The sequence below is a fragment of the Megalops cyprinoides genome, chromosome 25 (assembly GCF_013368585.1).
Source record: "Megalops cyprinoides isolate fMegCyp1 chromosome 25, fMegCyp1.pri, whole genome shotgun sequence".
Taxonomy (NCBI): domain Eukaryota; kingdom Metazoa; phylum Chordata; class Actinopteri; order Elopiformes; family Megalopidae; genus Megalops; species Megalops cyprinoides.
In genome coordinates this window covers 16508775-16532880 of record NC_050607.1, presented here as the reverse complement: position 1 = coordinate 16532880, position 24106 = coordinate 16508775, and the positions used below count along the sequence as shown (strand labels likewise).

General features: G+C 44.8%; 1 protein-coding gene across 2 annotated transcripts in view; it reads left to right on the top strand.

Moving 5' to 3' along the window:
• Positions 1-24106, top strand: part of LOC118772061 (alpha-1,3-mannosyl-glycoprotein 4-beta-N-acetylglucosaminyltransferase C-like) — a 112538-nt gene that overhangs the window by 36790 nt on the left and 51642 nt on the right. The window contains exon 1 of one of the 2 annotated variants that reach the window (XM_036520304.1): positions 14352-14407. The exons of the other annotated variant lie outside the window; for it this stretch is intronic. Coding sequence (XP_036376197.1) covers positions 14383-14407 — 25 coding nt within the window. The 5' untranslated portion in view covers positions 14352-14382. Of the gene's footprint in view, positions 1-14351; positions 14408-24106 lie in introns of those variants that run through there. 2 annotated transcript variants of the gene reach the window in all.

Sequence of the window (24106 nt, the reverse complement as noted above, 5' to 3'; positions counted from 1 at the left end):
CTGAAAGAACCCAACCTTGGTTTCATTTTTTAGAGTTAAGGACAAACACTCTCTCCCTCTGCAGTTGGGCTCAGCGGAGGTTGGAGCGGCTGGTGTCTTTAAACAGGGGCGGGGGGGAGGGAGGGTGGAAATTATCTTAATAACAAATGAAAGGATTTGGCTTACCTTCAGCACACCTGCTGCTGAGTGAATTACACATAATGAAAGGCACGTATCCCGTGTAATCTCATTAAGCAGATCACCTTCCGATGGGCGAGGAGTCGGGCCGAGGCGTTCAGCCTAACCATCACGGCACTTACCTCCGAGGGATGAATTCAGGCAACACATTCAATCGTTTTCCCTTGCTTTCTCTTTTTCTCTGCATTTTTTTTTAAATTAATTTTAATTTTAGAGAAAACTGAACTTGATGATGTGATCTGATGATTAAATATCATCTCTGCTGCTAGCCTAACCTTTTCATACTCAGTTTTATATGTCCCTCTGGATAGGAGCATCTGCTAAATGACTCAATGTAAATGTAAGTGTCCAAAAAATGTCTCGGTTTCAAACTCTAAGTTATGGATAAAAAGGCACAGCTGTTATATTGGATTCTTCATGTGTTTTTAATGCAGTGCTTGTTGTACTATACAGTGCAATGTGTGTACCATCATTGCAACATTGGCTCATTTGATGTTGCCTTATGACTCAAGTCACTCTGGGTAAGAGCATCAGCTAAATGACTAGATGTAAATGTCTAGGATTTGTCCTTGCCTAATGAACAGGGATCAGGTTTTTTGGAACCCCCCCCCCCCCGTCCCGTGGAGCGGCACGCAGGGGGTCCCGGAACGCCGCCGCAGGATCACGCTTCAGTCCACTCCCGCCCGCCCGCTCCCGCCGCGTTAATTTCGGCAACTGTTGCTTGGCAACAGCATGCCACGGCACCCTGCCATGAGCTTTAACGTCTATACTGAGGTGAGGCCAGCCTCCCTGGCTGCAGATAGAAAGAAAGAAAAAAAAACAACAAAAACAAAAGCAGAAAAAGGCTCGGGGAAGAGGGCCCTGCTCAGAAAGTAGCCGCCTGTAATTTATCTAAGGTTTTGGTGATCCATATATTCTGTTCCAGGAGCAGCGAAGCATTAAATTGCTTTCCTCTGGGAGCGGGTCGCATTCGGGGGTCGGCAAAGCAGGACGATTTCAGCGGGGCCACTCTGGCTCCTCTCCGAGGACGTTTCTATGGGGATCTGTTTCTACGGGTACCGCCGCTAATTAGGGATGCTGGTTCACAGGCGGAGGATGCCTCGCCGAAACGTATTTCCGAGCTGTCGGGGGGTTAGGGGTCGTCAGGCAGAGTGGGGGGGGGGGAACGCTGTCTCTCAGCAGAACCAGCCTGTGTGTGTGTGTGTGTGTGTATGTGTGTTACTGAATGAAAACAGTTGTCTAAGTAATCTGGGATGCACTGCCCTCTCCGTGAAGAGCATCCACACAGTGACACAGAGGCAGGGGAACAGCTGGGCTGCGGCTAGAGGGGACAGCCAGATAAAGAGCAGCGACCCTCTCTCAGTCAGTGACTGACTGACTCATGCACACACTAAGGGACTCCTAGTACTAATGGCGCCAAAGGGTGAAAATGCCAGCAAAGTAATCACAGGCAATGAGAAAAGTGCCAGTTAAATTTTCCTTATTTATGTTTCTTGCTTTTTACTTTCCATTCTGTCAGATAAAATTACTGTATCAATTCATTTATTTATTTATCAGATTATAGTACAATATAGCACTTTCAAAATATATTAGTATAATAAATAAACTCATTGAAATAGATTTGATTAAACAGACACAATTTAAAAACAGACGAGTGGAATGCTGTATTACTGCACATCTTTTTATATAGCCAGTTATATATAATATATATATAGTTCTTCCAGTTAATAATAATACTATCAATGTACTGAATATACCCGGTGGCTTTTAACAATGCAAAGCCTATCCCGGCAAAGTAACTGCAGCTCCACCCAGCTCCAGCGCCCATCCGGGTGAACAGGGCTGCTTCCTTTCTCAGGTATGACACGCCCCTGTACACAAAGCACCAATCAGCTTCCATTCCTCATGCTAAGTGGGAGGACAGAAGGAGCCAACTGAGATGCAGTTTAATAGCATGTAGGTCATTGCACCCCATAATTAGCTGGACTGCCACAAATTCGCACAAGAGAACAAAGCAGTCATTAATAGATAAAATCTGGCTCCCATACAATGCCTCCTGTAATGGATTCAATCTGTAAACCCAATGTTCAATCTTCTGTTCACTGAGAGCCAGAGAGTGCGGTTCTCATTAATAACGCCATTACTATCTCTGTAATAACGCTGTTATATCTCATTAATTAGGCTGCAATATTCTCGATTACGCTATTATGGTAGGAGAAGCTATTTGGCTTCTTTTTTTTTCGGTTGTAATGAACAGGATCCGTATCTCGCACAAAGTCATTTCAAACCGACTGCCGTCAGCAGCAGCAGCAGCAGCGCCACAATCGCACAGATCTCATTTCCACTCGGGGCCGGAGAGCCCCCGGTCCTCTTTAAGCTAATTTAATTACACTTAAGAAGGATGGCAATCAAATAAGGAAACGCGGCGCTCAGCATACACAAAGTATCTTTGCATCGGAGTCAATTTGCGGGAATTAGCCGAGGTGAAAGGGGCCGCGATTAGCGGATAGAGGAGGGCCGAGGTTGCGCTTACAGGGCTCCCCCGAAGCCGTATTCTCCCTTGTGAGGCCTGCAGGCTCGCATCAAACGGTGGGCGGCTGGCCCTGAGTGAGCCCCAGGACAGCCCAGCCAGGCAGCTCCAAGCCCAGGGTGTCTCTCACTCACTGAGTGCACAGTACGAATTTATCGAAACTTACCTTGGACCCTACATCAAAAATGTTGTCATTAACAGCTCTAGAGATATTCACTTCCTCTTAATAGAGGCGATCTGCAAGAGAATGAGTTTATAAAGATGTCTTAAGGTAAAATTAAGATCCATGGATAAAATAGTATAAAATACATGGTTTAAAATAGACCCGGTGCTGTATCTTCGCTTTGTATCTTCTTGATTCCCCAGGGGCGGCACAGAAAATAATTGACGGGGGTCAGACTTGCTTGAACAAGAACTGCTCTGTTCCAGGCTAGATTTGTGGAAGACACTTGCTGTAATGCGTGTGTACAAGTATGGCTGCTGGCCACTTTTCTTTAGACTATACCGCAAGTAAAAGAACCTCAATTTGCTTACATGAAAAGTACTTATCCTTTGGCATTTTCCTTTGGTAATCTATTGCAGTTTTGTTGTTCTGTGTAAATTGTTCCTTTTCTATTAAGATTATGGACAGTGGGGTGTTGGTGCTGTTGTCTTCAAGGCTGTAATTTCACAGAAAATTCTAGTAGCTCTGAGCAGTGACACTCTCACAGTAGTTTTACTTCCTGTTTGAATTTCTTCCAATCAATGTGAGGGACGCAGGTGAAGGAGAGGTGAGACACTGTTGATGTTCCTTCTCTTGTTTCTGTGTCCCTTTGGGGATGAAGTCAAAGGTTACACGAAGGTAAATGTGATATGACATGGGTATGTGTCACGCACAATAGCATGATGTCTTTCCATGGAGGAAGGAATGACCTTGGCCTGTTGAGGGTAGCCAGCTAGATCCTCAAGGAATTTTTTTTTTTTTTTTGCAGAATGCCAAGCCACTATGATGCGCATGCAGTGATTTGTGTAAATATTATGTGAATAAAGTGTATTTAAGAGTTATATAAATAGTTCTGTCTCTGAATAGAGAATAATTTACCCGTACGAGGATGTGTGCACACATTTCATATCTGTAATTACCACAGTGTTTCAGTTGTAACCGTCTATGATTTAGATTTATAGCAGTGCCCTGTATGTATTTACTGCGCTTCTCCACAGAGAATTGGCCTATTTTTAAATCGAGTGTTTAGATTCCTTACATTAAATGTAAATGTGGTATGGTAATTTCCGCCCATATAACAATGAAGCAAATTTATTATTCCCCACTTATACTTGATATTCCTTTTGTGTGCAAAGCAACTGGTTCCCCAGCTTATAAATGGAGCCCACAACGGTTTTGTAAGGATTGCGGTTCCAGGACAAGGGTAGGCAATAGAATCTCATCCATTGTTTAACACAATATTATCAGCACGGCATTCCAGTGTTAACTCATATTATCTGACTATTGGGATTCTGGGGGATTGTGGCTGCCATTAACATTCTTTCTGTTTGTAGTGGCGATGAGTTTATCAGCGTGTTTGGGTCTGCTTTCCAAAGCCTCTGTTCAAACTCTTTTATCGCTAATCTTTTTAGGGGTTTTCTGCCAGCCTCTAACAAACGCCCACTCTTGCCAAAATATGTTGCTTTTGTAATCTTGTTTTTCCACCGGTTCTGACACCACAAGCACTGTTTTTTGGGTTGTTTTTTTTTTAAAAAAAATGTTATGAAATCATCATGTATTTCTCCTACAGTGGGGGGTTCTGAAATGAGTTCTATAAAGAGTGTATTTGGATTGAGATAATAATAATAAGAAGAAGAATATCCATAAATGTTTTATCAGTTTTACTCTGTCGGGGAAAAAACAGATAGCTAATTGGTGTTTTTTTTCCATGAATTATGGTTCATAAAACCATCTGTCTGTGGAAAACCACAGCAGCTGAAATAAAGGTGAGGGTAAAGGCAGGACAGAGAGAGAGAGAGAGATGTCTGAACCTTAAATGAATGTCGCCGCTGAAGACGGCGAGGTGACAGTCCCCCATGACTAACGATTCCGCTCAGCCGCTGTGGGCGTGTGGCAACCCGGAGCCCGGCTACACGGTGACACTCGGCGTTTCCGTGGGCCGCCGGGCGCTCGGAACTCGGCGAGAGCGTGGGGGGAACGGGGGAGGCAGTCGGGAGAATGTGCGCTTCTGTGAAATCTGTGCATTAGGTGTTGTCAGACATGTCTGGCACTTCAAGAGGCCTCGGCACTTAGGACTCAAAGCTAAGCCTCTGCCTCTCTCTCGTAGCCTGTAGTGCTTTCATTCTGCAGAAGAGACGTGTCTATTACTTTTCGAGGAGCTCTCCACAGACCAAATATACTGCAGCCGGAGAGGTGTAAACAGGAGCTCCAGAGGCTCATGCATACCAGTCTTCGGAAAGGAGCTCTCTTGGGTTTGCCTTTATGCAGTGACTATACATCTGACAGTGAACCCCAGTCCAGGCTTTCTGGCTGGATGATTTACACAACCCTTAAAAACAGAGTTATTTTTCTCTGGGTGCACCTGGTTTTGGCTCAATGCTTTGAGCTCAGATAGCTAGCTAACTACTGGACATCTTTGCAGGTAGCGTTCATGTGACATCCACGGTGCATTGCAAGCTGCTGAGACAGTGGCGAATCGCATTAATCATCCAGCTGTCAATCATGTAAATCATCCAATCAGCACAGGCACTAGGCGGGGGCCTATGGAGCTTGCCATCCATTGTCCCTGCTGCTGCTGAGGCGTTGCATGTAACATGACGGCTCTAATGGCAGGGCCAAAGTTTGACCACTGCCTGTGCTTTTAGAGAAAAATGCCAGGTTTTCTGAGAGCTATTTTCTAAGTGCTATTACATGTGTTTCAGCTGTTTTGCTTAAAACAGACACGGTGACTCGGTGTACCTCTGGTGTATCATTTGTGATCTGATTGCACTTCAAGTGCTTTGTTACAGCTCTGGAAATTGGTATCGCAGGACGTGCATTGTTTGCCCAATAGGTTAAGGCACTTTAAGCAGGAAAATGGTTTAGTTCGCTGTCACAGACGCCGCAGGGCTCAGAGAAGGTGCATTTTTTGAAGACGTTTTGAGGAGGGGGACGAAGCAGCGCCGTCTCAGCCGGGAGCACACCCACCATTGCCGAGCACCCTTTGGTCCTGCCAGTGATACGCATTCATTGGCTCGTTGTGAGCAGATTTTCATCGCCTTTCGCTCCCCTGGGAAATCCCCCAGCGTGCAATTTACCCTGTGGTGAACGTATAATTCATGAGTTGTTTCCTTTACTCCTCTTCAGTCCATAGATTCAGTTTCTGACTGTTTTCATCTCATCTTCTCTCATCTTTACACAATAAGGGAGAGATGGGTAGATCATATTTATATATATATATATATATATATATATATATATATATATATATATATATATATATATATATTTGTGTGTGTGCAAAAAGAGATAGACTATCATGGTCCTGGATGGAAGACAGACAGGTAATATTAGTGTTTTAATGGCTCACCTCTAAAGGTGGCAAACATATTTATCAGTGCTGAAGCAGCCAGCCGGCCTCTGTTACAGATGACCTTCACAGAGGGCTCCAAAGAGGATAGTGTTACAAAGCATCGACCCATCCTAGCTATGAGGTTTTCAGTGTGCGGGGACGGTCAACCCCCCTTCCCATTCTCTCTTTCTCACACATCAGGAGGCCGCCCGAGTTTTGCCACTGCGTGCTCCCTGTTCGGTTTTACTTTACTGGCAAAATAGCACAAGGATCAAATATATTACTGCTGTTATGATTGTTGTTGGTATTTTGATGATCATTTGTCTGACATCTCTGAGATAGCACATTAACTACCCAGAGTGCACACTTTGAGCAATTCTTGTCTGTGACATCTCTGAGATAGCACATTAACTACCCAGAGTGAACCATTTGAGTGATTCTCGTGTCTGACATTTTGAGATAATACATAACTACCTTGAGTGAACGTTTTGATTGATTTCTATCTGTGACATTTTTGAAATAAAACATTAACTATGTAGAGTGAACACTTTTCTTAGGCAGTCTCTACATAAAGCTATGCAAGCGTTTTACAAATGCTGGTCTGAAATGCCACGGCTGTGGCATTTCCTCCTTAACTTATAGTCACATACAGTATTTTAGCAAGTGTGACTTTTGCCTATACTTATACATCATCAGGAGGATCAACACAAAATGTCAGAATAAAGCAATAATTTGTAACCCTGTTTTAATTTTACAGTGAACACCTTTGCTAACTGCTGTTTTGAGGTATTACAGATATTTTCTGAAATATCCTTGCTTGTAATATCCCAGCTTGTATCCCTTTCTTCCTAAAATCAGACCAGAGTCATACCGGCCAAACATTTATTCTCCCTTATAGTTTCATGGACACTCCCCTTGTGAAGCTAGTGGTGCATCAGACACAAGCTGTTTCACAGTGATATTGGTCGTTTTGACAAAGGGTTGCTTTTAAGCCCACCTTAGACCCTGTATATTAGAATTTTCTACTACTTCTCAGTTCATGCTCCCAGACAAACTGGGTATGTGCCTTTAAGTTTAGCCCTCACAACTGCAGACTCTGTGTTTATATTTTGCGATGTACAGTATAAAGTCCACGACATTCAATAGCTGACTTCATGAATACTGTATTATGTTAAACTAGGTTGTACCGCCATGGTAGGAGAATTGCAGGATGCAGCAAAAAAATGACACCGCCGTGGTATCTTCTTTACAACGCTGCTCTGGCTTTTAACTGAGGTACAGTGATTTCCCCCACAGGTCCTTAAGCCAAACTACAAAGGCTGGTTCATTTGCAAAAATGTGATTATATCTCACATAAGTCAAACAGATCCCCTTTTAACAGCTTGACAGTTTCTTTGCCCTACAGAAGCTTAGAGTATTGATGCAGAGAACAAAAATTATTGTAAGCACTGACCCTTTTGTTCATGGCGCCAGCAAGAAAGTTGCTGAGTGAGTGCTTTACCCTGAACTCGTTTGGTTTGGAAATTTCAGCACATCAGTGACTGGCCAGCACAAAGGCGCTGTTTCTCTCTTTGCTCTTTCGCTGTTGACTGCTAAAACTACACGCTCTTCAAACCCACACTCAGCCTACTGTATGTCTGTCATACAAGCAAAATGACTTCATTATTAAACACACAGGACACATTATTTAGTCACTGTTGTAACATCAGCTATTGGTGCTCAGACAGAACAAATGTTAAAAGATGAACATTTGAGATGTACATTTTAGAACTGTATTTTAAAATATCATCACCTGTTTTCTTAACAGTTAACCCTGTAAGCCTTTAGATGGAATATTAGCCAGTGTGGCCTCGTTTGTAGTTGTCTTGTGTGTGTAGTGATTCTGTTTAAGTATTCGTCTTGTTTAAGGATTCCTGTTTGTGAAGAATATTCCCTAGCCACTGGCAACATACTACCTCTCAGCGATCAGTACACTGTTTATGAACGCACCTGCATCTATATTGTGAATGCTCTGTTTCAAAAGGCATATCCATTATTCTGTCAGTGTTGAATACTGGGTATAAATTGCTCTTCCAATGCAGTTCACGGTAGTCTGCAGAAACGGATTACGTTTCCCGTCGATACCCTCTCAGGTGTCAGGCACGGGAGACACGTTAAATCTGAAACGAAGCCCGGACCGTCGCAAATTTCAGAGTGCATCATCTGCTCTCCTCCGTCCCCCCGGTTGTTACGGTTTCACCGTAGGTTGTAAGGGTCCCCTCGAACGGAACCTGCAGTCGCGTGTCGCGCACGGGGAAACCGTTAAAAAGAAACACGCTCACCTTCTTCCGCCCGTCGGAAAACGAAAGGCGACAGCTGCTGAGCAGCACGGGGGACGAAAATACCCCCGCGTTTACGCGCGATGATGATCATTACGGCGATAAGCAGTGACACGGGGCGCTGCTGTCTGCTGCGCGCTGATTAAAGGTGCGCCCGCACCTCGCTTCGCCTCTCCACTCCGCACATTTGCATGCGGTGAGAGCCGCGCGGAACAGTGCGGAATGCGGGGACTCGACTTTTTAATCAGCGCTAGATTCAAAATGTGACTAATGAGATTTGGCTGTTAGCCTCTTAATTGTCAGCCGGGCTTTTTTTTTTGGCAATATTTGATGTTTTTTCTGCCAAAGCTGATATACATATTCCATCTTTTCCTCTGCATAATTAACACTTGGACTGTATGACTATGGCGTGATCATAGCTTTACCTCTGTATCTCTTCGTTCTGTTATTCACACATTTAGACTGTATGATCATGGTATTTTATGGAACCTTGTAGGTTTGCAGGTTCAAATCCTAAATAGTGTACTGCCCTGTTCAAAGTATTCAACCCAGATCGTTTCAGTGATTATTCAGCTGTATACATTACTAATATGCAAAAACGATCATGAAATTATCGATGGAAATGAATTTTATGCAGAAAAGGCTAAATTTGGGACTGCCTGCTGTGTGGATCATGTCTCTATTGCTGACTAATGGCATAATCTAAACTGTTGAGGAGGAGTCTGAAGTATGAGGTGCCATTTTTCAAGAGCTGGAAATGTAACAGTTCATCGCTGTTGTTCTTCCTGCTCTGGGTAACTGAACAAAACAACAGTGGCGGCCGCCAGAGCCCAGGTCACAATGGCTGTGTCTGCTGTTGCTCTTGTTGTTTTCTTGTAGTAAGAATGAATAAGTAAAATAAATCACATTTGACGGATGCTCCTTTTTCATTTTCGGTATCGAGACGGTATCGATCTTTAAAGAGATCGTGCGTCCCCGGGGGCAGCAATGAACTCAAAAGCAGAACGAGCGAAAGCAACGGAGTGCCCGAACAACGAATGTACGCTTTCTGAACCAGCAGCGTTAATGGTGTCTGCGGACAGACCGGGAGCAGGGAAACTGCGCCTCAGCTTCTGAGGTCACTTATTCTAAAACGCTGCTGCACAAAAACCAGAGCCGTCTTCCAGGTCCACGGTAATATTCCCGAAAACAAAGAACTCAGCACTTTCCCATCTTTGCAGCCATCAAGGGACGTGATGCAAGTACGATATTAATGGAACGAAAGCCATCTCCAGACACCGTCCAGAATGTCAGAGAAGAAAAGAGATTTGAAGATAATGTGACACGGCATACGTATATATTGTGTAGTTTAGCCGCTGCAAGCATACTTGCGTGACAAAGGCGATGACGGTCGCACATTTGCTTGAAGGAAACAACCTATTATATCTGTTTATGTCGCATGCTAACAGTGCCTTTCAGAATTATGTCGGCATCTGGTTTTCTGAGGCAATTTTCACATCCAGTGCCAAAAATCCTTCCATAATTTTGCCCGCACGTGTGAACCACACAGAGACGTGTCCCCAAAGATGGGAATCGTATTATTTGGTCAGATGAGAGCACCGTAATGGCTTCACAGAAACGGACGCACGAGCGGCTTCCCTGTGAAGTGTAATAATTGAACTGAGTGGTTTAAATGTCACAGTGCTGGGAGTAAGCACTCGTAGATAATAAAGGCTTTTGACAGAGGTTCTAGATTAATTGCTTTAATAAGTACCTCCTTGCTGGAACGGCGGCTCTTTTTGGGGGCCAAATGGCCAAATGGGAGCCCGGGCGCGCACGTGTGGGTGCAGGTGAAGCCGTTGCCCCTCCCCAGCCGTACACCACCCGGGCTCTGAGCAATGGCGGCACGAACTTATCAGCCCCCCCCCACCAGACAACACTTTGCAGTAACAGATTGGGGAGTGAGCGGTGAGAGCTCAGGATTAAAGATGCTATCGGCGAGCCTGGATAGGTGTTGCCTGTCTGCAAGGAACGATGGGGGAGATTAGGAGCGGAGCCCAGGTGCCGGGGACGCCGAGATGCGGTGCAGGCCGCTTGGTGATGCATCACAGAGTAAGGTGTGGGGGGGGGGGGGGGGGGGGATTGTATGATTGAGATGGCGATGAGGGCCCTGGCGGTGCACGGAGCCCCGCTCCGGCTGTTCGGAGACGCGGCGAAGGCCGGGGGAAAGTCCTAAACGCTCCGACGCCTTCGGCTTTTCGCGAGAGAGAAGTGGGGAGCGGCTCAGGCGAGCGTGTCAGCGGGACCGCGGAGGAGAATGCTAAGCAGCGCGGTGCTCCGTTCGTGGGCGCGCCGAGCACCTGCCGAAGACCTTTCTTTATTACACCTCTGCTTTATAACTCTCCCGTGCAGTGGAGCAGGAGGCAGTGTGCTCAGACTTAATAGCATGTTACATAACATGTGTTTTTGCACCTTGCTCCATGTGTTTGCCGCCACCCTATGCTAGCGATTGGGGAAATGCTCAGATTAATCTGTACTCATTGCTCTGTCAATGATTGGGCCATACATTTTAATGGCAGGAGCTGCACTGGAAGTCTCTGAATGTTCTCAACACATTCTATCATTTTACAGATTATAAAAATACATCCCCCTTAATCAGATGCGCTCAAAGATCATTTAGAGATGTTAAGATTAAGAGGACACATTTATCCCGAAGCGAGAGCAGTGTGGTAATACACACAACACTTTCATTACTTGCTCCTTGATGCAAAGTCTGCATATGGTTTGTAGGAGGTAATCTTCACTCTTAACCTTTTCCATATTCATATCTATTAGTGGTTGCTGATCACAGCATTACGCTCAACATCTAATAACTATTCAGCACATTAAATAAATCTGGTGAGGACACGGCATTAACTAATGGAGATGAGATGTTTGCATGTAATGGGCGATGGCAGCTTTTGCATCCCGGAGAGTCCCAGTCCTGCAGGGTTGCTGGGTCTCCCTGAATGGTGAGTACATCCTCACCCGCATTCACTGTGCCAGATAATTGATCCAATTAGGTAGTAGTAGTTTCAGGTGGAATAAACACCAGAAGCAGCTCCATGACTTCAGGAGCAGGCGAGTACTGCTGAATGGCTGCGTTTCCTCTCGGGGGTTGTGTTGCTGAAGATAAAGTATCCCTGAGGCTGCCAGCTCACTCAAAAATCATGCTGCTCATTTTGATCCATTGAGTTAAAAAACAGCATGAGGAGTTACATACATGTAACAACACTCTTTTGTGATAAGACAGATATATCAGAAACGTAAATATTCTTTTCTTTTGCCAGCCTGATAACCACTGGTAACCACTGGTGTACCACACAAACCTAACCCTAACCCTAGCCCGGACCTCAGAAACATGTAGCCTTTACTGTTTAGTAAGATGGTTTTTCACCATAAATATTCACTACCATCCTTTTCTGAATGCACTTCTATTTTACTTCATTTTAAATGATTTCATTTTTTATGACAATTGGGCCTACGTGGTGTCAGCCTTTGATAATGCATTTAAACACTTAAGATATTCACTGGATCTCTGGCAATGACTCCTAAAGCCTCCTCCGCGTAATGTTAAGTTGATCTTGTATTACACATGTAACGTACACACCCGACAGCAGGCATGAATAATGGATGAGCGCTATTCTATTCGAGTAGCACCGTCTGCGCAGTCTGTGAGGGAGAACGCTCCTTTTTTTAATATGGTTATAAAGCGATACTCAGAATAAACAGCTCTGCCATCGCCCGGGCCGCCGCCGCACTGCCTATGTGGTCCCTTGAGCGCGGGGGCCAGTGGCAACATGATGAATGCCGTTTCAAGCGGGGTTTCTCTCGACGCTGATAAAACGGCGTCATCAAAACTCCGGACAGCCCCGTGTAAACAGATAAAGATAGTAACAGATAATGAGAAGATTTGCGTCGCATTATTTCGGTGCCAGGAAAGCTTGGCTGATGAATCACTCAAACTGGCGCCGGAGAAATAAAGCTGGATTACAAATGCGGCTCGTAATGATGTTTTTATTTTCGGGCCTCGCTAATGAGGGAAGCCATTAGACCCAAAATGGTGTGTGAAAATAAGCTGGGGAATGGAAAGAGGATGCTAAAGCAAGAACGTACAAAATCATAACCTTCATCTCATAACAACTTTGTATAATAAAAGGTGAAAGGTATCATGCATATTTAGGAAAAAAGGGGTTTTAAAAAGAGATTCTGGGACATAGGGATAAAGAGAAGAGACCTGTGAGAAAACACACTGAGATTTTCTAATACTATTTGGTAGGAGCAACTGAGTTGAGTGCTCGAGCAACATAATCACCCTGATGTTCATTTTCAAATACGCGCTGATTTTTTTTCCGAGAAAATGGCAAATGAATTTGAAGTCCCCAATTAGACCGACGCATTGAATGATAATTGTGAGGTGAACCGCTGCTGATTTTTCGAGAGCGGGCTTGAACAGGTGGCACTTTTAGCAGCACTTGGGTGACGAAGCCGGGAGAGCAGAACCTCGCGGACCCGCGTTAGATGGAAAATCGACTCACCCTCTCGCTTAAAGCAAAACAAACAGGCGGGCAATTTAACAGATTTACGTGGGAAGGTTCGTCCCGCCTTGCCTGCCGCTCGCTATGAAAAGTCATTCCGGTACCGACGGAGAGTGATGAATGTGATCATTAAGTAAACGCTCATTTGATTGAAAATGACTTGCATTCACGCGGCGGCTAAACAGAGATGAGCCGCGGCCCGGGATGTAAATTCCCGTCTTTCTTCCCGCTCACTCGCGCGGTGGGTGTCACTTGAAACACCGTTGGGCTTTTTCTTTTTTAAACGCATAACGGGTCGCTTTAGAGATGCTACCAGTGTCTGGAGAGGCAGGATCAAGGCTATGGATGTAATGCTGTCTCGCTGAAAAAGGGACTCATGGGAAGATACCCTCCGGGCATCGAGAACTTCATTGTCTTTTTAACTGTGCACGCAAGGTCTGCTGGGAAGGAACTGCACAAGGATAGACAGGTGAAGCTGAAAATTATGAAGAGACAGCATTACCACAAATAAGAATATAAGTGCTGCAATTTGCTGATCTCCTGCGTGGTGTGGCGTGGTGTGATTATTTATGCGATCAATAAGGGTCATTTCCCACAGGGACATTTTCGGATATGTCAGCGGCTCTTTCTAAGCAAAAGCGTCAAGTGTAAAATTGCTAAATTAATTATCAGCTCAGTTTGACGAATATCCATCTGGAGACATTTAAAGCGTTTGGATGATCATTGTGGATGCTGTTGGCGTTAACTCAGGTGTTCTAATTTGTTTGAATGAAGGTAAAAGGCCCCCCCACTGTGCCGCTTCTTGTTGGTGAATACATTCGCACGGTTCCCTGTTTGCCAGCATCAGGCGGGTGTTCAGTGAGATCTGTCTCTGCGGCCAATTCCTAGGTAACAAAATTACAAATAAACTTAAAGGAGCGAGCGAGAGAGAAGAAAAATCAATAGAAAGCATCTCCGAGAATGATGGACTGGCACTTCAATGGAAAATCAATGGCTCCCCTGCACCAGGTCCCACACTGTATCTATGACTGATCCCCCCCCCCCCCCTCCCGCATTCACTGACCTTATCATTCTCGCGTTGGCTGCGCCGTAAAGAGCAGCATTGGATTTACTTCTCTCTGCTTGTAATGTAACGGCCGGTTGACCAAAGGTGCCCCTCCGCGGTCTTTCATTACGTCTATTTACGGTTGTGTTTCTTTCTTCTCTTCTCCTCCCTAAGACGGGAAGATGAGCGCGGGCCCGGCCTCTCCGGAGAACGCCCGCCGATAATGGCCCTTCGGATGACTGACGCGTGTAAGTGCTTCCGGACGCTTTTACATTCGCTGTGGTTTCCACCCTCCACAATGCATGTTTGTTTCCGTTAGTCACCGCAGAGCAGCTTACGTGTTGGGTTTACATTTACATTTGGCAGACGCTTTCATCCAAAGCGACTTACATAGGTTACAGTTCTTTACAATGTTATCCATTTATACAGCTGGACATTTACTGAGGCAACTGTGGGTTAAGTACCTTGCCCAAGGGTACAGCAGCAGTGTCCCAGCGGGGATTGAACCGGCAACCTTTCGGTTACGAGTCCTGCTCCTTAACCACTATACTACACTGGGTTTCTTTATGATGGACCGTGACTTGCACATTGGTAGGTGAGACATCTGTCAAGATTCCGGATGGCGAGGCATATCCCATACCTAAACAGTACAGGGAGTACAGCCCTTTCGGGGTGTCCCACAGAAATAACCACAGTGACCATTACATTACATCGTTGGCATTTTAGGTTACAGTTTTTTTTTATATGTTACCCATTTAGCATTCAGCTGGACTGAGACAATTCTGGGTTAAGTACCTTCCCCAAGGGTACAACAGCAGTGCCCCAGCGAGGAATCAAACCAGCAACATTTCGTTTTCACTGCCTGCTCCTTACCATTATGCTACTCTGCCACCCCGGTAATAAGATCTAAGTCCTGATAAACCTTTACTTCCCTGTCATCTAACTTCATTTCAGTGGCAACACATCACAAACCCAACAGTAATTTAGTCGCATTCAGTCTGTAGGTGCATCTTTTCACTTTAGCCACTTGCAAGTTTGCTGCCTCCTTAATCTTGCAAACTGTTATTGGCAGTATTACAGGTAATATTATCGCTGTGATAGAAAGGCCACAAATTGCTCTGCTGTGTGATTGGTAAAAACTGACGTAATAAAACATAAACTGTGCTCCATTAAAATTGTTTATATGGTTTTATAGGCTTGTCACTGTCAGGTGAAAATCAGGTGTTAATGCAGCACCTTTATCTGCAAACACAGATGTATTTTCTGTTGTTTGGAAACCTCAAAACAGTCTCTGCACAATTTCACTGCATGTCTCGTTCTACACATTTACCCATCATTCATTTCATTCAATGTGCGTATGCAGTCTGTGTATATATGCTTGGCTGGTGTTTCCCCCATTCATCTGCATATCATTTTAACACATAGTGTACACCGCAAAAATACAATATATCTGCAAGAAAAATGCTTTCAGCATACAAAATAGGCAGTTAATTAAGGTTTTATTTTGGACTGAATCAATGTTATGATTGCAGGGGTTACATTGTTTGTTGACTGCTTTCATTATTATGTATATTCATTTCATATTCATCATTATTCAGGATGGGAAATTGCAAGTTGCAAATTGCAAAAAACTGAGATGTATTGATATGTGCATTGTTGATTTGGCTATACACAGACTCATTATGACTCATGAACAATTCATATGCATGTGCAACAGCTTCAACAGAGATGCTATTTGGGAGTATACAGTCTGCCAGAGCTTCTTATTTTCCCATTCTTAACATTCACTTTAGACACCTAAGATGGGAACTGATAACTTGTCAGTCTGAATTTTTAAAGTTTATTTCATCTACATAAATGCGTTTTTATTTTTTTATTATTACATGTAGCCCTGCTTTTCTTTCTCTAAGAGCTGTATTTAGAACATTAACAGAGTGCATCAGCTGCACTAAAGTGATGTACTCAGTTGTGGTTTTCAGGAAGGCAGTGGCCAGCTGCTAATTGAATAGATGTTTCCACCTTTAAAATTTATTTTACGCCTTTCTGAAGTGCCACTCTGGATGCTGATGGTTTAAAACAAACCTGCCAGCTAGTCGGGCCCCGTCTAGTTCAACATTTCACTCTGCAGATAATTTTGCTGAAGGGTTGCTTTTTTAAAAGGATTGGATTCCGTTCATCAATAGCCACAGAAAACACTCATATTCAATTATTTTATCTAGGTATGCGCTAAACTTTGTCGAGGGCGCTCATAAAGATGTGCATTACGTTTCACAATCAGAAAATGTGTGTCACTCAAAGTGATCCCGCGGAGTGTTCTAGGGATGACGTTAGCGGGTTTCGCTGTGGCGCAGACTGTCAGATTTACGGCTCGTCTCGTCACGACCGCTCTGCCTCAGCCCATGACGGGGTAAATCTCTCACAGCTTCCTCCGCCGAGGCTCTGAGACGGCTGTCAGCTGCGGTCTGAAATAAAGTGCGCGCGATGACATCAGATGCTGGTACCCCCTGGGGGCTCTCCGAACTGGGATGCTGGTGACGGAAGAGGACTATTCACAAGCCCAAGTGCAGCTCTGACAGTCATAGTCCCATTCTCCTATTATCCTCCCCCAAGTGCTTGCCACTTTGCTTGCACTTAAAGCTAAAGGCCTGTTTAAAAATGTTAGAAGGGATTTAACGCATACATTACACGTAACACATAACACATACCACAGACTACTACTTAGTAGTGTAGGCTTGGGGTATAAAACAGTTAAAAGTGCAAATAAAGTGCGAACAGGCAATAAGATTATTAGTCGCGCACCACTTTTGTCAGGGGATGACTACACTTAATTTAACTGTAAATACAAATCTTATAGCTTGACATTCATTCAAAAAGAGAAATCTGAGGATAATAGGATCATTTCTAGATGATTTCACACTCTTGCATGAGAAGCTTGTGGTGATGGGATCACTGAAGGGCCAGTATTCTTTGATTCATGCAGTGTGGGAATGGGATAGTTTTAACGTTTTTAAAACTACTCCGCTCTGTAGAATCCCTTTATGCCCTTTATGGATCCCCGGTTTCGAATGTATGATTGTAGACTCCGTAACTAGACTCGACTCACTGCAACAACACACTGAGGTGAGACAAATGTAGTCCCCTGCATACATCCAACAGCTGTTTTTCACACGGCGGACAACAGCGGGGCGGGCGCTCATTGGAGGATAGGTGCTGTTCCACTGGCATCATCCGGGCCACTTGTAGGGGCCTGACAAATCACGGGGTGCCTGACGGGGGTGCGACAGGGGGACCCCGACCCACCTTCCAGCCTCATCCCCGGCAGAACGAAGTCACTTTGTTGTCACTGTCGGCAAACGACACAGCCGGTTTCAAATCCTAGCGGCAGGGCTCACATCAAACGCCAGCTGAGACACTCAATACCTGAGACGGAGCTTTATACTCATACTGGCACTAATGGTTCTGAATCAGGGAGGAATCTATGAGGCCATTGTGACAGGAGTGTGGAAACACCATGGAGTGTAACAGAAGGCAGTTTCTCTCCCATTGGGGTGGCAGCTCTATAACTGTGAAGCTGAGCTTTAATTTGAAATTTTCTCTCTAGTTCACGTCAGTCTGTTTCACTACCTTCAAGTAGCCATCCACATATCCCGTATAATATCAAAAAACTCGCACAGATAGTTCATCTCCATCAAACTGTTTTCAGTGGCGGTGCACCCAATAGCTAAATCGGCCAAATCGCACAAGAGCTATACAAATAACAAATAACGAAAAATAAGGATGCTTATATCACAGCATTTACTGTCGTAAATCGTTTGGAGCAGCACTTGACTGTGAGATGACAAAGGAATTTGCTGGTCACTTTGAGCCTGCTGTCCAATCTGTTACCTAAGACTGCATCCATCAATAGCTTACTGAACCCGGTTTAAAAGTTGACGAGAGTGCGTTTCAAAAAACACAGAGTTAGCAACTCATAGGTTTCCAACCTTTCACGCACCCTGAATGAGGCAACAATATAACATGCTCATTTCTCCCTTTTTTGAGTTCTTGGCCTCATATAGAACAAGGTTTGCCTGGGGAAAGAACAAACAGGGATGGCATGAAAAATGCATGGTGTCGATTCTTCACCCGTTCCCGCCGTTTCCGCCACGGCTCGTCACCGCGGCGGCACCACGTCTCCGCTCTCTCTGCAGAAATATCAATATGGATTTAGGAGCCTCCCAGAGGCAAGGTCTTCAGCTAATTAAATCTTTAATCACTTTATACTGTTAAAAAAAGAGCAGATGATGTATGTGCGAAAGGAGGGAGGGCAGAGTAATGTTATTTAATTATTCATCTTTTTTTTTTTTTCTTCAAACAGGCTAATTGGGTTGAAGCTGCGTTATCTGCGAGAAACAACGAGGTTTATACTCGGCGTAACATTTCGCTCCATTCAGACGGCGCTCGTATTTTACAGCTGTGACATTATTTCCCTTCAGAGGAAAGGTTAGCAGAAGGAACATGGCCGCATTAACGTGTAACGAGACGAGCCATAATTATCTACCATCAGGCCGCTTTGAATTAGGCTTCGGCTCTGTGTTGATGGCAGCGGGTTTCCGCAGTCGTTTAGTACGGGGTAAGGGGAGCAGAGAGTCTGTAAGGCATGAACTCCCATGATCCTGTGTGGGTGGGGTATATTTCACTCTGTCTGACCTCTGAGCATTATAACTGCTGGGAGCTCTGGTGTAGTGGATCTCCAGTTTAGAAAGGGCTTCATGCTTGTGTGTTCTACCACAGTTAGCACTGAGGATGCTTCACAGTGGCGAGGAGATCCTGGGAAAATCTTTGCTTATGATAAGTCAGCTTTGTTCCTCTGTCCTTTCAACTAGCTCTACAAAAACACTTACGCTACAGATATTATACAACTACAGAATATTTTCAATATTTTCTAAAACAAAAAGTTTGGTCAAATTGGATGCTGGTATGGCTGAGTATGATTGGATACTGGTATGGCTGAATATGGTTTGTTGTCCTTGAGTGGAATCTTGTACATGAAATCTGTGATATATCTATTATAATACTTGTAATGTAATATAATAACACATGGTAATGCAAGGTAATGCTTGTAATGCAAGAGAACTGTAATACATTGACCAAAATGGTGCAAAGCTTGTGGCTTTACTGAAAGCTAAAAAATGGCAGCAGCTGTCTATACCTGTAGCAATGTGAGTGGGACTAATCCTTAGAGGTCTAATGCTTGGGATACCACAGATTTTCTGTGGCCTTTCTGGAGCCTTTTTCTGCCTTTAACAGACAATGAAGAGTATACATCAAAGTGACATTCAGCACTGCCCACCCCCATGCTCCCGTGTGCCCACGGCTAATGACAGGCCTTGAAACGAGTCTGTAAAGTGGTGGAGCAAAGAGCCGTGTCTCCCTCTCTCTCTCTCTCTCTGGCGATACTGTAAATCAGCCCAAAGGGCGTCTCCATCAAGACATCACAGCCATAAAGTTCCTGCCGTTAACGTGTCTGAGCCGCCGCAGCTCGGAGAAGTTCCGTCCTGTGCAACGGGGCGAGGGAAAGTGTGATGGGCAAAGATCGGACCAACTGAGCTGTTAGATCTTATAGGCGGCCTTATTATACCAAAATGCCTGATAACTCCTGTTCATTCTGTGATTGTGGATTCAGAGTGTGGATTCCAGACAGTGGGGCCAAAGATTCATCGCAAGATTTCACACTCTAAGCCCTCATTCGGTTTAAGTGCATTGTGTTTGTTCTTTGAGTATTTTCATGTGGTTCTTTTTCAGTTCCTACAAATGCCGCATTAATTCCGTAGACCCTGTGAGCAGAATTAATGAAAGCATTACACGAGCCCGTAAACACTTGTTTCTGTTAAAAGAAGTTGTTGCTCAAAGTTAAGTACAAAGTGCGCGGTGGTTGGGCCGAACAGAGGGGCCTGTTTATCCCGGTGCCAGGTTCCTCTGTGCTGTTCGCGGCCCCGCCTCACATCCCCCGGTTTGAAATCCCAGGTCGATCTGCCAATTTGCATGTGCTGCTTTGAACGCGGAGCCGCGCAGGGCCCTTATCGGGCGGCTTTACCGCCGGGGTTATCGGCCCCCCTGAGGGGCAGTGCTTCTGACCTGATTTCCGAATGCGGTGGCCCACATTTCTCTGTCCGTGCTTTCAGGAAAGCCGCAGCGATACCCCTGCTTCAGGATCCTGTCAGGTGGGAGGGGTGAGCCAAGACAACAGTACTGTCTTATACTGCAGATATGAAGGCAGATTTTTATGTTGCTTTTTTTGCAGGATTCATATACTTCTGCTGTTAATCGTTTATGAAATTTGGATGTAATCTCAAGCCTCATACCCTGCTTTTTCTGTAATTTTCCATTTTTTCCCCCACAAACATTAATAACAAATAAACCTTAAAACTGTACAAAATACAGTCACTCCTTTATGGAACAAATGTATCTGAATGTAGATTCAAAAGCAGCATAAATAAAATGAAATATCAGAGCAAATCAGAGCACCTTCAAATATAAACGTTCAAGAAGATCAGCAAAGATATGCAGTGCACCTATAGAATGCCCATCATTTCATGCATAAAGACACAGCAACGTCATCGATCCGGTCAGTATCGGAATGTAGATCACTTTTAACAAGTATTAGCCTGCACTGACTTGATCTGTTTTCATTAAGGTCATCATTACTTCGCTAATGAACAACATAAATGATTGGTTGGGCTGTATAACGAATCTGCCATCCACAATTTCAGGGAAATGAGTTAGCTGAAAGTTGAGGACTCTGGAGTATTCCTAGTTAATAACTGCCACCGAGCCCCTGCGTGATGATGTGTCTCTCCCTCTCTCTGATGTGAGCTCTCCTCTCGGCACCGTTCATGAATCATTTAAAGAAAACGCTCGAGAAATGCAAAAAGCTGGAGCTCATCCAATTAGAGCAGCGCAGGAATAAGGTCAATGAACTGGTCTGTCAGGGGGGAAAAAAAAGAGAAAAAAACCAAAACAACTACTCAAGATGATCACCTGCAATGAAAAATAATTAGTCACGTTATTGACAGGTAGCTCATGCAGCAGTTTTTAATTGCCCATCAGCACCATATGCACCCCAGCCCGTGTCTGTAGATGTGCGCCTGTTTTAAATTCAGCTCACGGTGCGACTTTATAATGACGCTGAGGACGAGGAACGGTGGAGTGGAACATTAAATCACACCTGTACCCCTTCTAGTGCTCACACTTAGAGATAACGCTCTCCGCTTTGCCACCCATGCTCTTTCCTGAGTTACACAGCTCACGGTCTACACGCAGTGCAGAATTGCGCGCTTAAAGAGAGCTGGGAAAGCGTCGGTGCGTTTAGCTGGGAGGTCTCGCGGGGAATGCGCGATGTGGTGACCTTTGACCCCGGATGATGGGGAAGAGTGATGGTAAAAGGGGTGTTGGCCTTTCACTGTGTTTATGGAACGCACAGAATGGGGTTTAACCTGCCGCTGGTGAGCGCGCTCGGTCACGCTCCGTCCCCACGCACGGCTCTAAGCCAAGCGGCTCGCCGACACGTCAGAAACGAGTCAACTCCCCTGCGGGCCCCACTTTACTGTCGTCACGCGCGGCAGCCCGGCTCATGTGATCCTGGCCCTTTTTCAAACGTCCATAATTATTACCGCGGAACACGGTTTGTGTAAAAATGTAATAGATGTCAAGTTGAAATTACCTGTACCTATTAAGATAAGGGAAGTTTGATGAAAAGGGGTAGTGAGGTGTATAAAAGCTGCACTCAGTAATGTGGAGCTTGGCTCAGAGATTACTTCTAATTATATGTTGGAACTTTTCAAATTTTAGTTTTAAGTTCAAAAACACACTCTTGAGAAGTAAGGGCCTTCATTTGCATTGCTTCTCTCGAGCCAATCCAGCTCGGCTGCTGACGTCTAGTGTGAGACTTTCTGTGTGAATAAGTATGCTTGCCAATAGCCATTTTAATGGTAATTGTTAATGTGCATACAGTACAGTTACATGTCATGGATCAGAATTAATTGGAATTTGACCCCAAGCTCAAGCTCTCTGTCAAGTCAATGTTCAGTCATGTCTTGAAAATGCGCATACTTTACTATTTCACTCTTTAAAACACTTTTTTGTGTTCTTGGATTTTGTGGTCTCTGAATAAATCTCTGAATAAGCTTGTGAAAATCCACATATTATACACACAGAGGCATTCCACTGTTTTCATATAAGCAAGCACAGGGTGCAGTAGCCTAGCGTTAGTGGCTCTCCCAGCCAGCTTGTCCTCTGATAGCATATGCTTTGCACTTAGCTTCTGCCCCCCCACAGTGCAGACGCCCACTTCTGGGCATTTTAAGAGTGCTTGGGCATCCTACCCAGTATCATCCACTGTGGAGGATCACTCCATACACATCATTTTCCATTAGCTGACTCTCCCCATATCTTTTATTCTAACAGCTGTGCGTAATTGGTATGTGGCTGTAAAAAGCCCAGCTGTTCTGCTATTAACGCTATAAATTCCCCCCAATTATGAGGCAAACAAAGCTGGGTTTGACAAAACACAGCTACATTTGACTGGGATGGAGTGGTGGTGGGGGGGGGGGTTCAAAATACAGGCTATGCTACAGTACGTCTGCGTTTGAAATGGAAGTGAGCTGGAAGCTGATGCCTTACTGCCAACTCACAGAAGACTACGATTTATATCCTGGTGACAAAAAGGAAGAGGAAATGATGTCTGGTCAATGCGGCTGCATTTTCTTGTTGTCTGGTCACAATGGGAGGCCAGGGAGACCACACTGGTGAGGGCCAATGAGGTGCAAGAAAACCAAAACATCCTAAAACTGCACTCAGGTCTTAGTAGGGGGAACCTTTTTCCCTTTTCTTTTCACCACATCCCAAACCCCCCCCCCCCCTTCAGAGGATGACTTTATTCTGAATACAATAAATGCGGTTCTATTTATGGTTATAAGTATTACAATTATGAAAATATACTGTAATTTTCTCCTGTGGTGTCCACTATGTACTTGCTAATCTAATGTCCAGTCTTCAAGCTCCAGACATTTCTATCAGTGCCTCCTACTTCAATCCATTTTTCAAGCACACACACTCGAACCTGTATCCACCTTCATCACCTCAATAAAACCTAACTACTGTGTTTAATTGTTTCTCCCTTAACTGCTCTTTCACTCCATATCTATCTACTTCATCCATACCTCTGGTTTCCAGCCTTAACTGCCATTTTGCTATTAAGCTATCAAAAACTGTTTGCCAGACAACGTTCTTGAATTTGCATTGATCTGTATTGTCAATACACAAATTGTATTGCCAATATAAAGGTGTACCTTTTGAGTGCGGAACGCGTTTGTTTTGCTGCCTGTTTTACCTGTTGTATCATGCATTGCTTGCTTTCATGCTATAAACTCTCTTGGCTAGAACATTTTCTATGCATTGCTGTGCCACTGAAATCCTAATCCTAGGTGACAAATGGGAACGCAGTGATATTAAAACAGACATAAAGAACACAAATAAACCAAAGACTTGTATAAATCCCCCAAAGGCAAAAGGCGAGTAGCGCTGTGGTCAGGCTGACTGGCGGCCTCTGTGAAAGTGTCGTTAGCTGTGGAGTGTTTTGAGAGGGAAATAAGGGGGAGGTGCTTCTGGAGCCCTGGAGAGCCTCTCCGAATAACGAGCCGAACCCCCCCCCCCCCGCCCCGCCTCTGGGAGCGGGCCGGCTCCTGAATCCACCGCCTCCGGGACCGAGCCACGCGAGCCTGTCGGCTGGAATCTCCACCGGAGGAGGACTCCGAAGAGTAAATTGAATAAACGATGCTGGTTTTACTGAAACGCCGCTGCGCGGCCTGTGAATTCATGCTCTGCTCAGCACAATCAGTGGCAGTCTTGCAGGAATGCACAAATATCAGGCATTTTTAACCTTTCCTCTGGAGGGCTGGCGAGGCGTT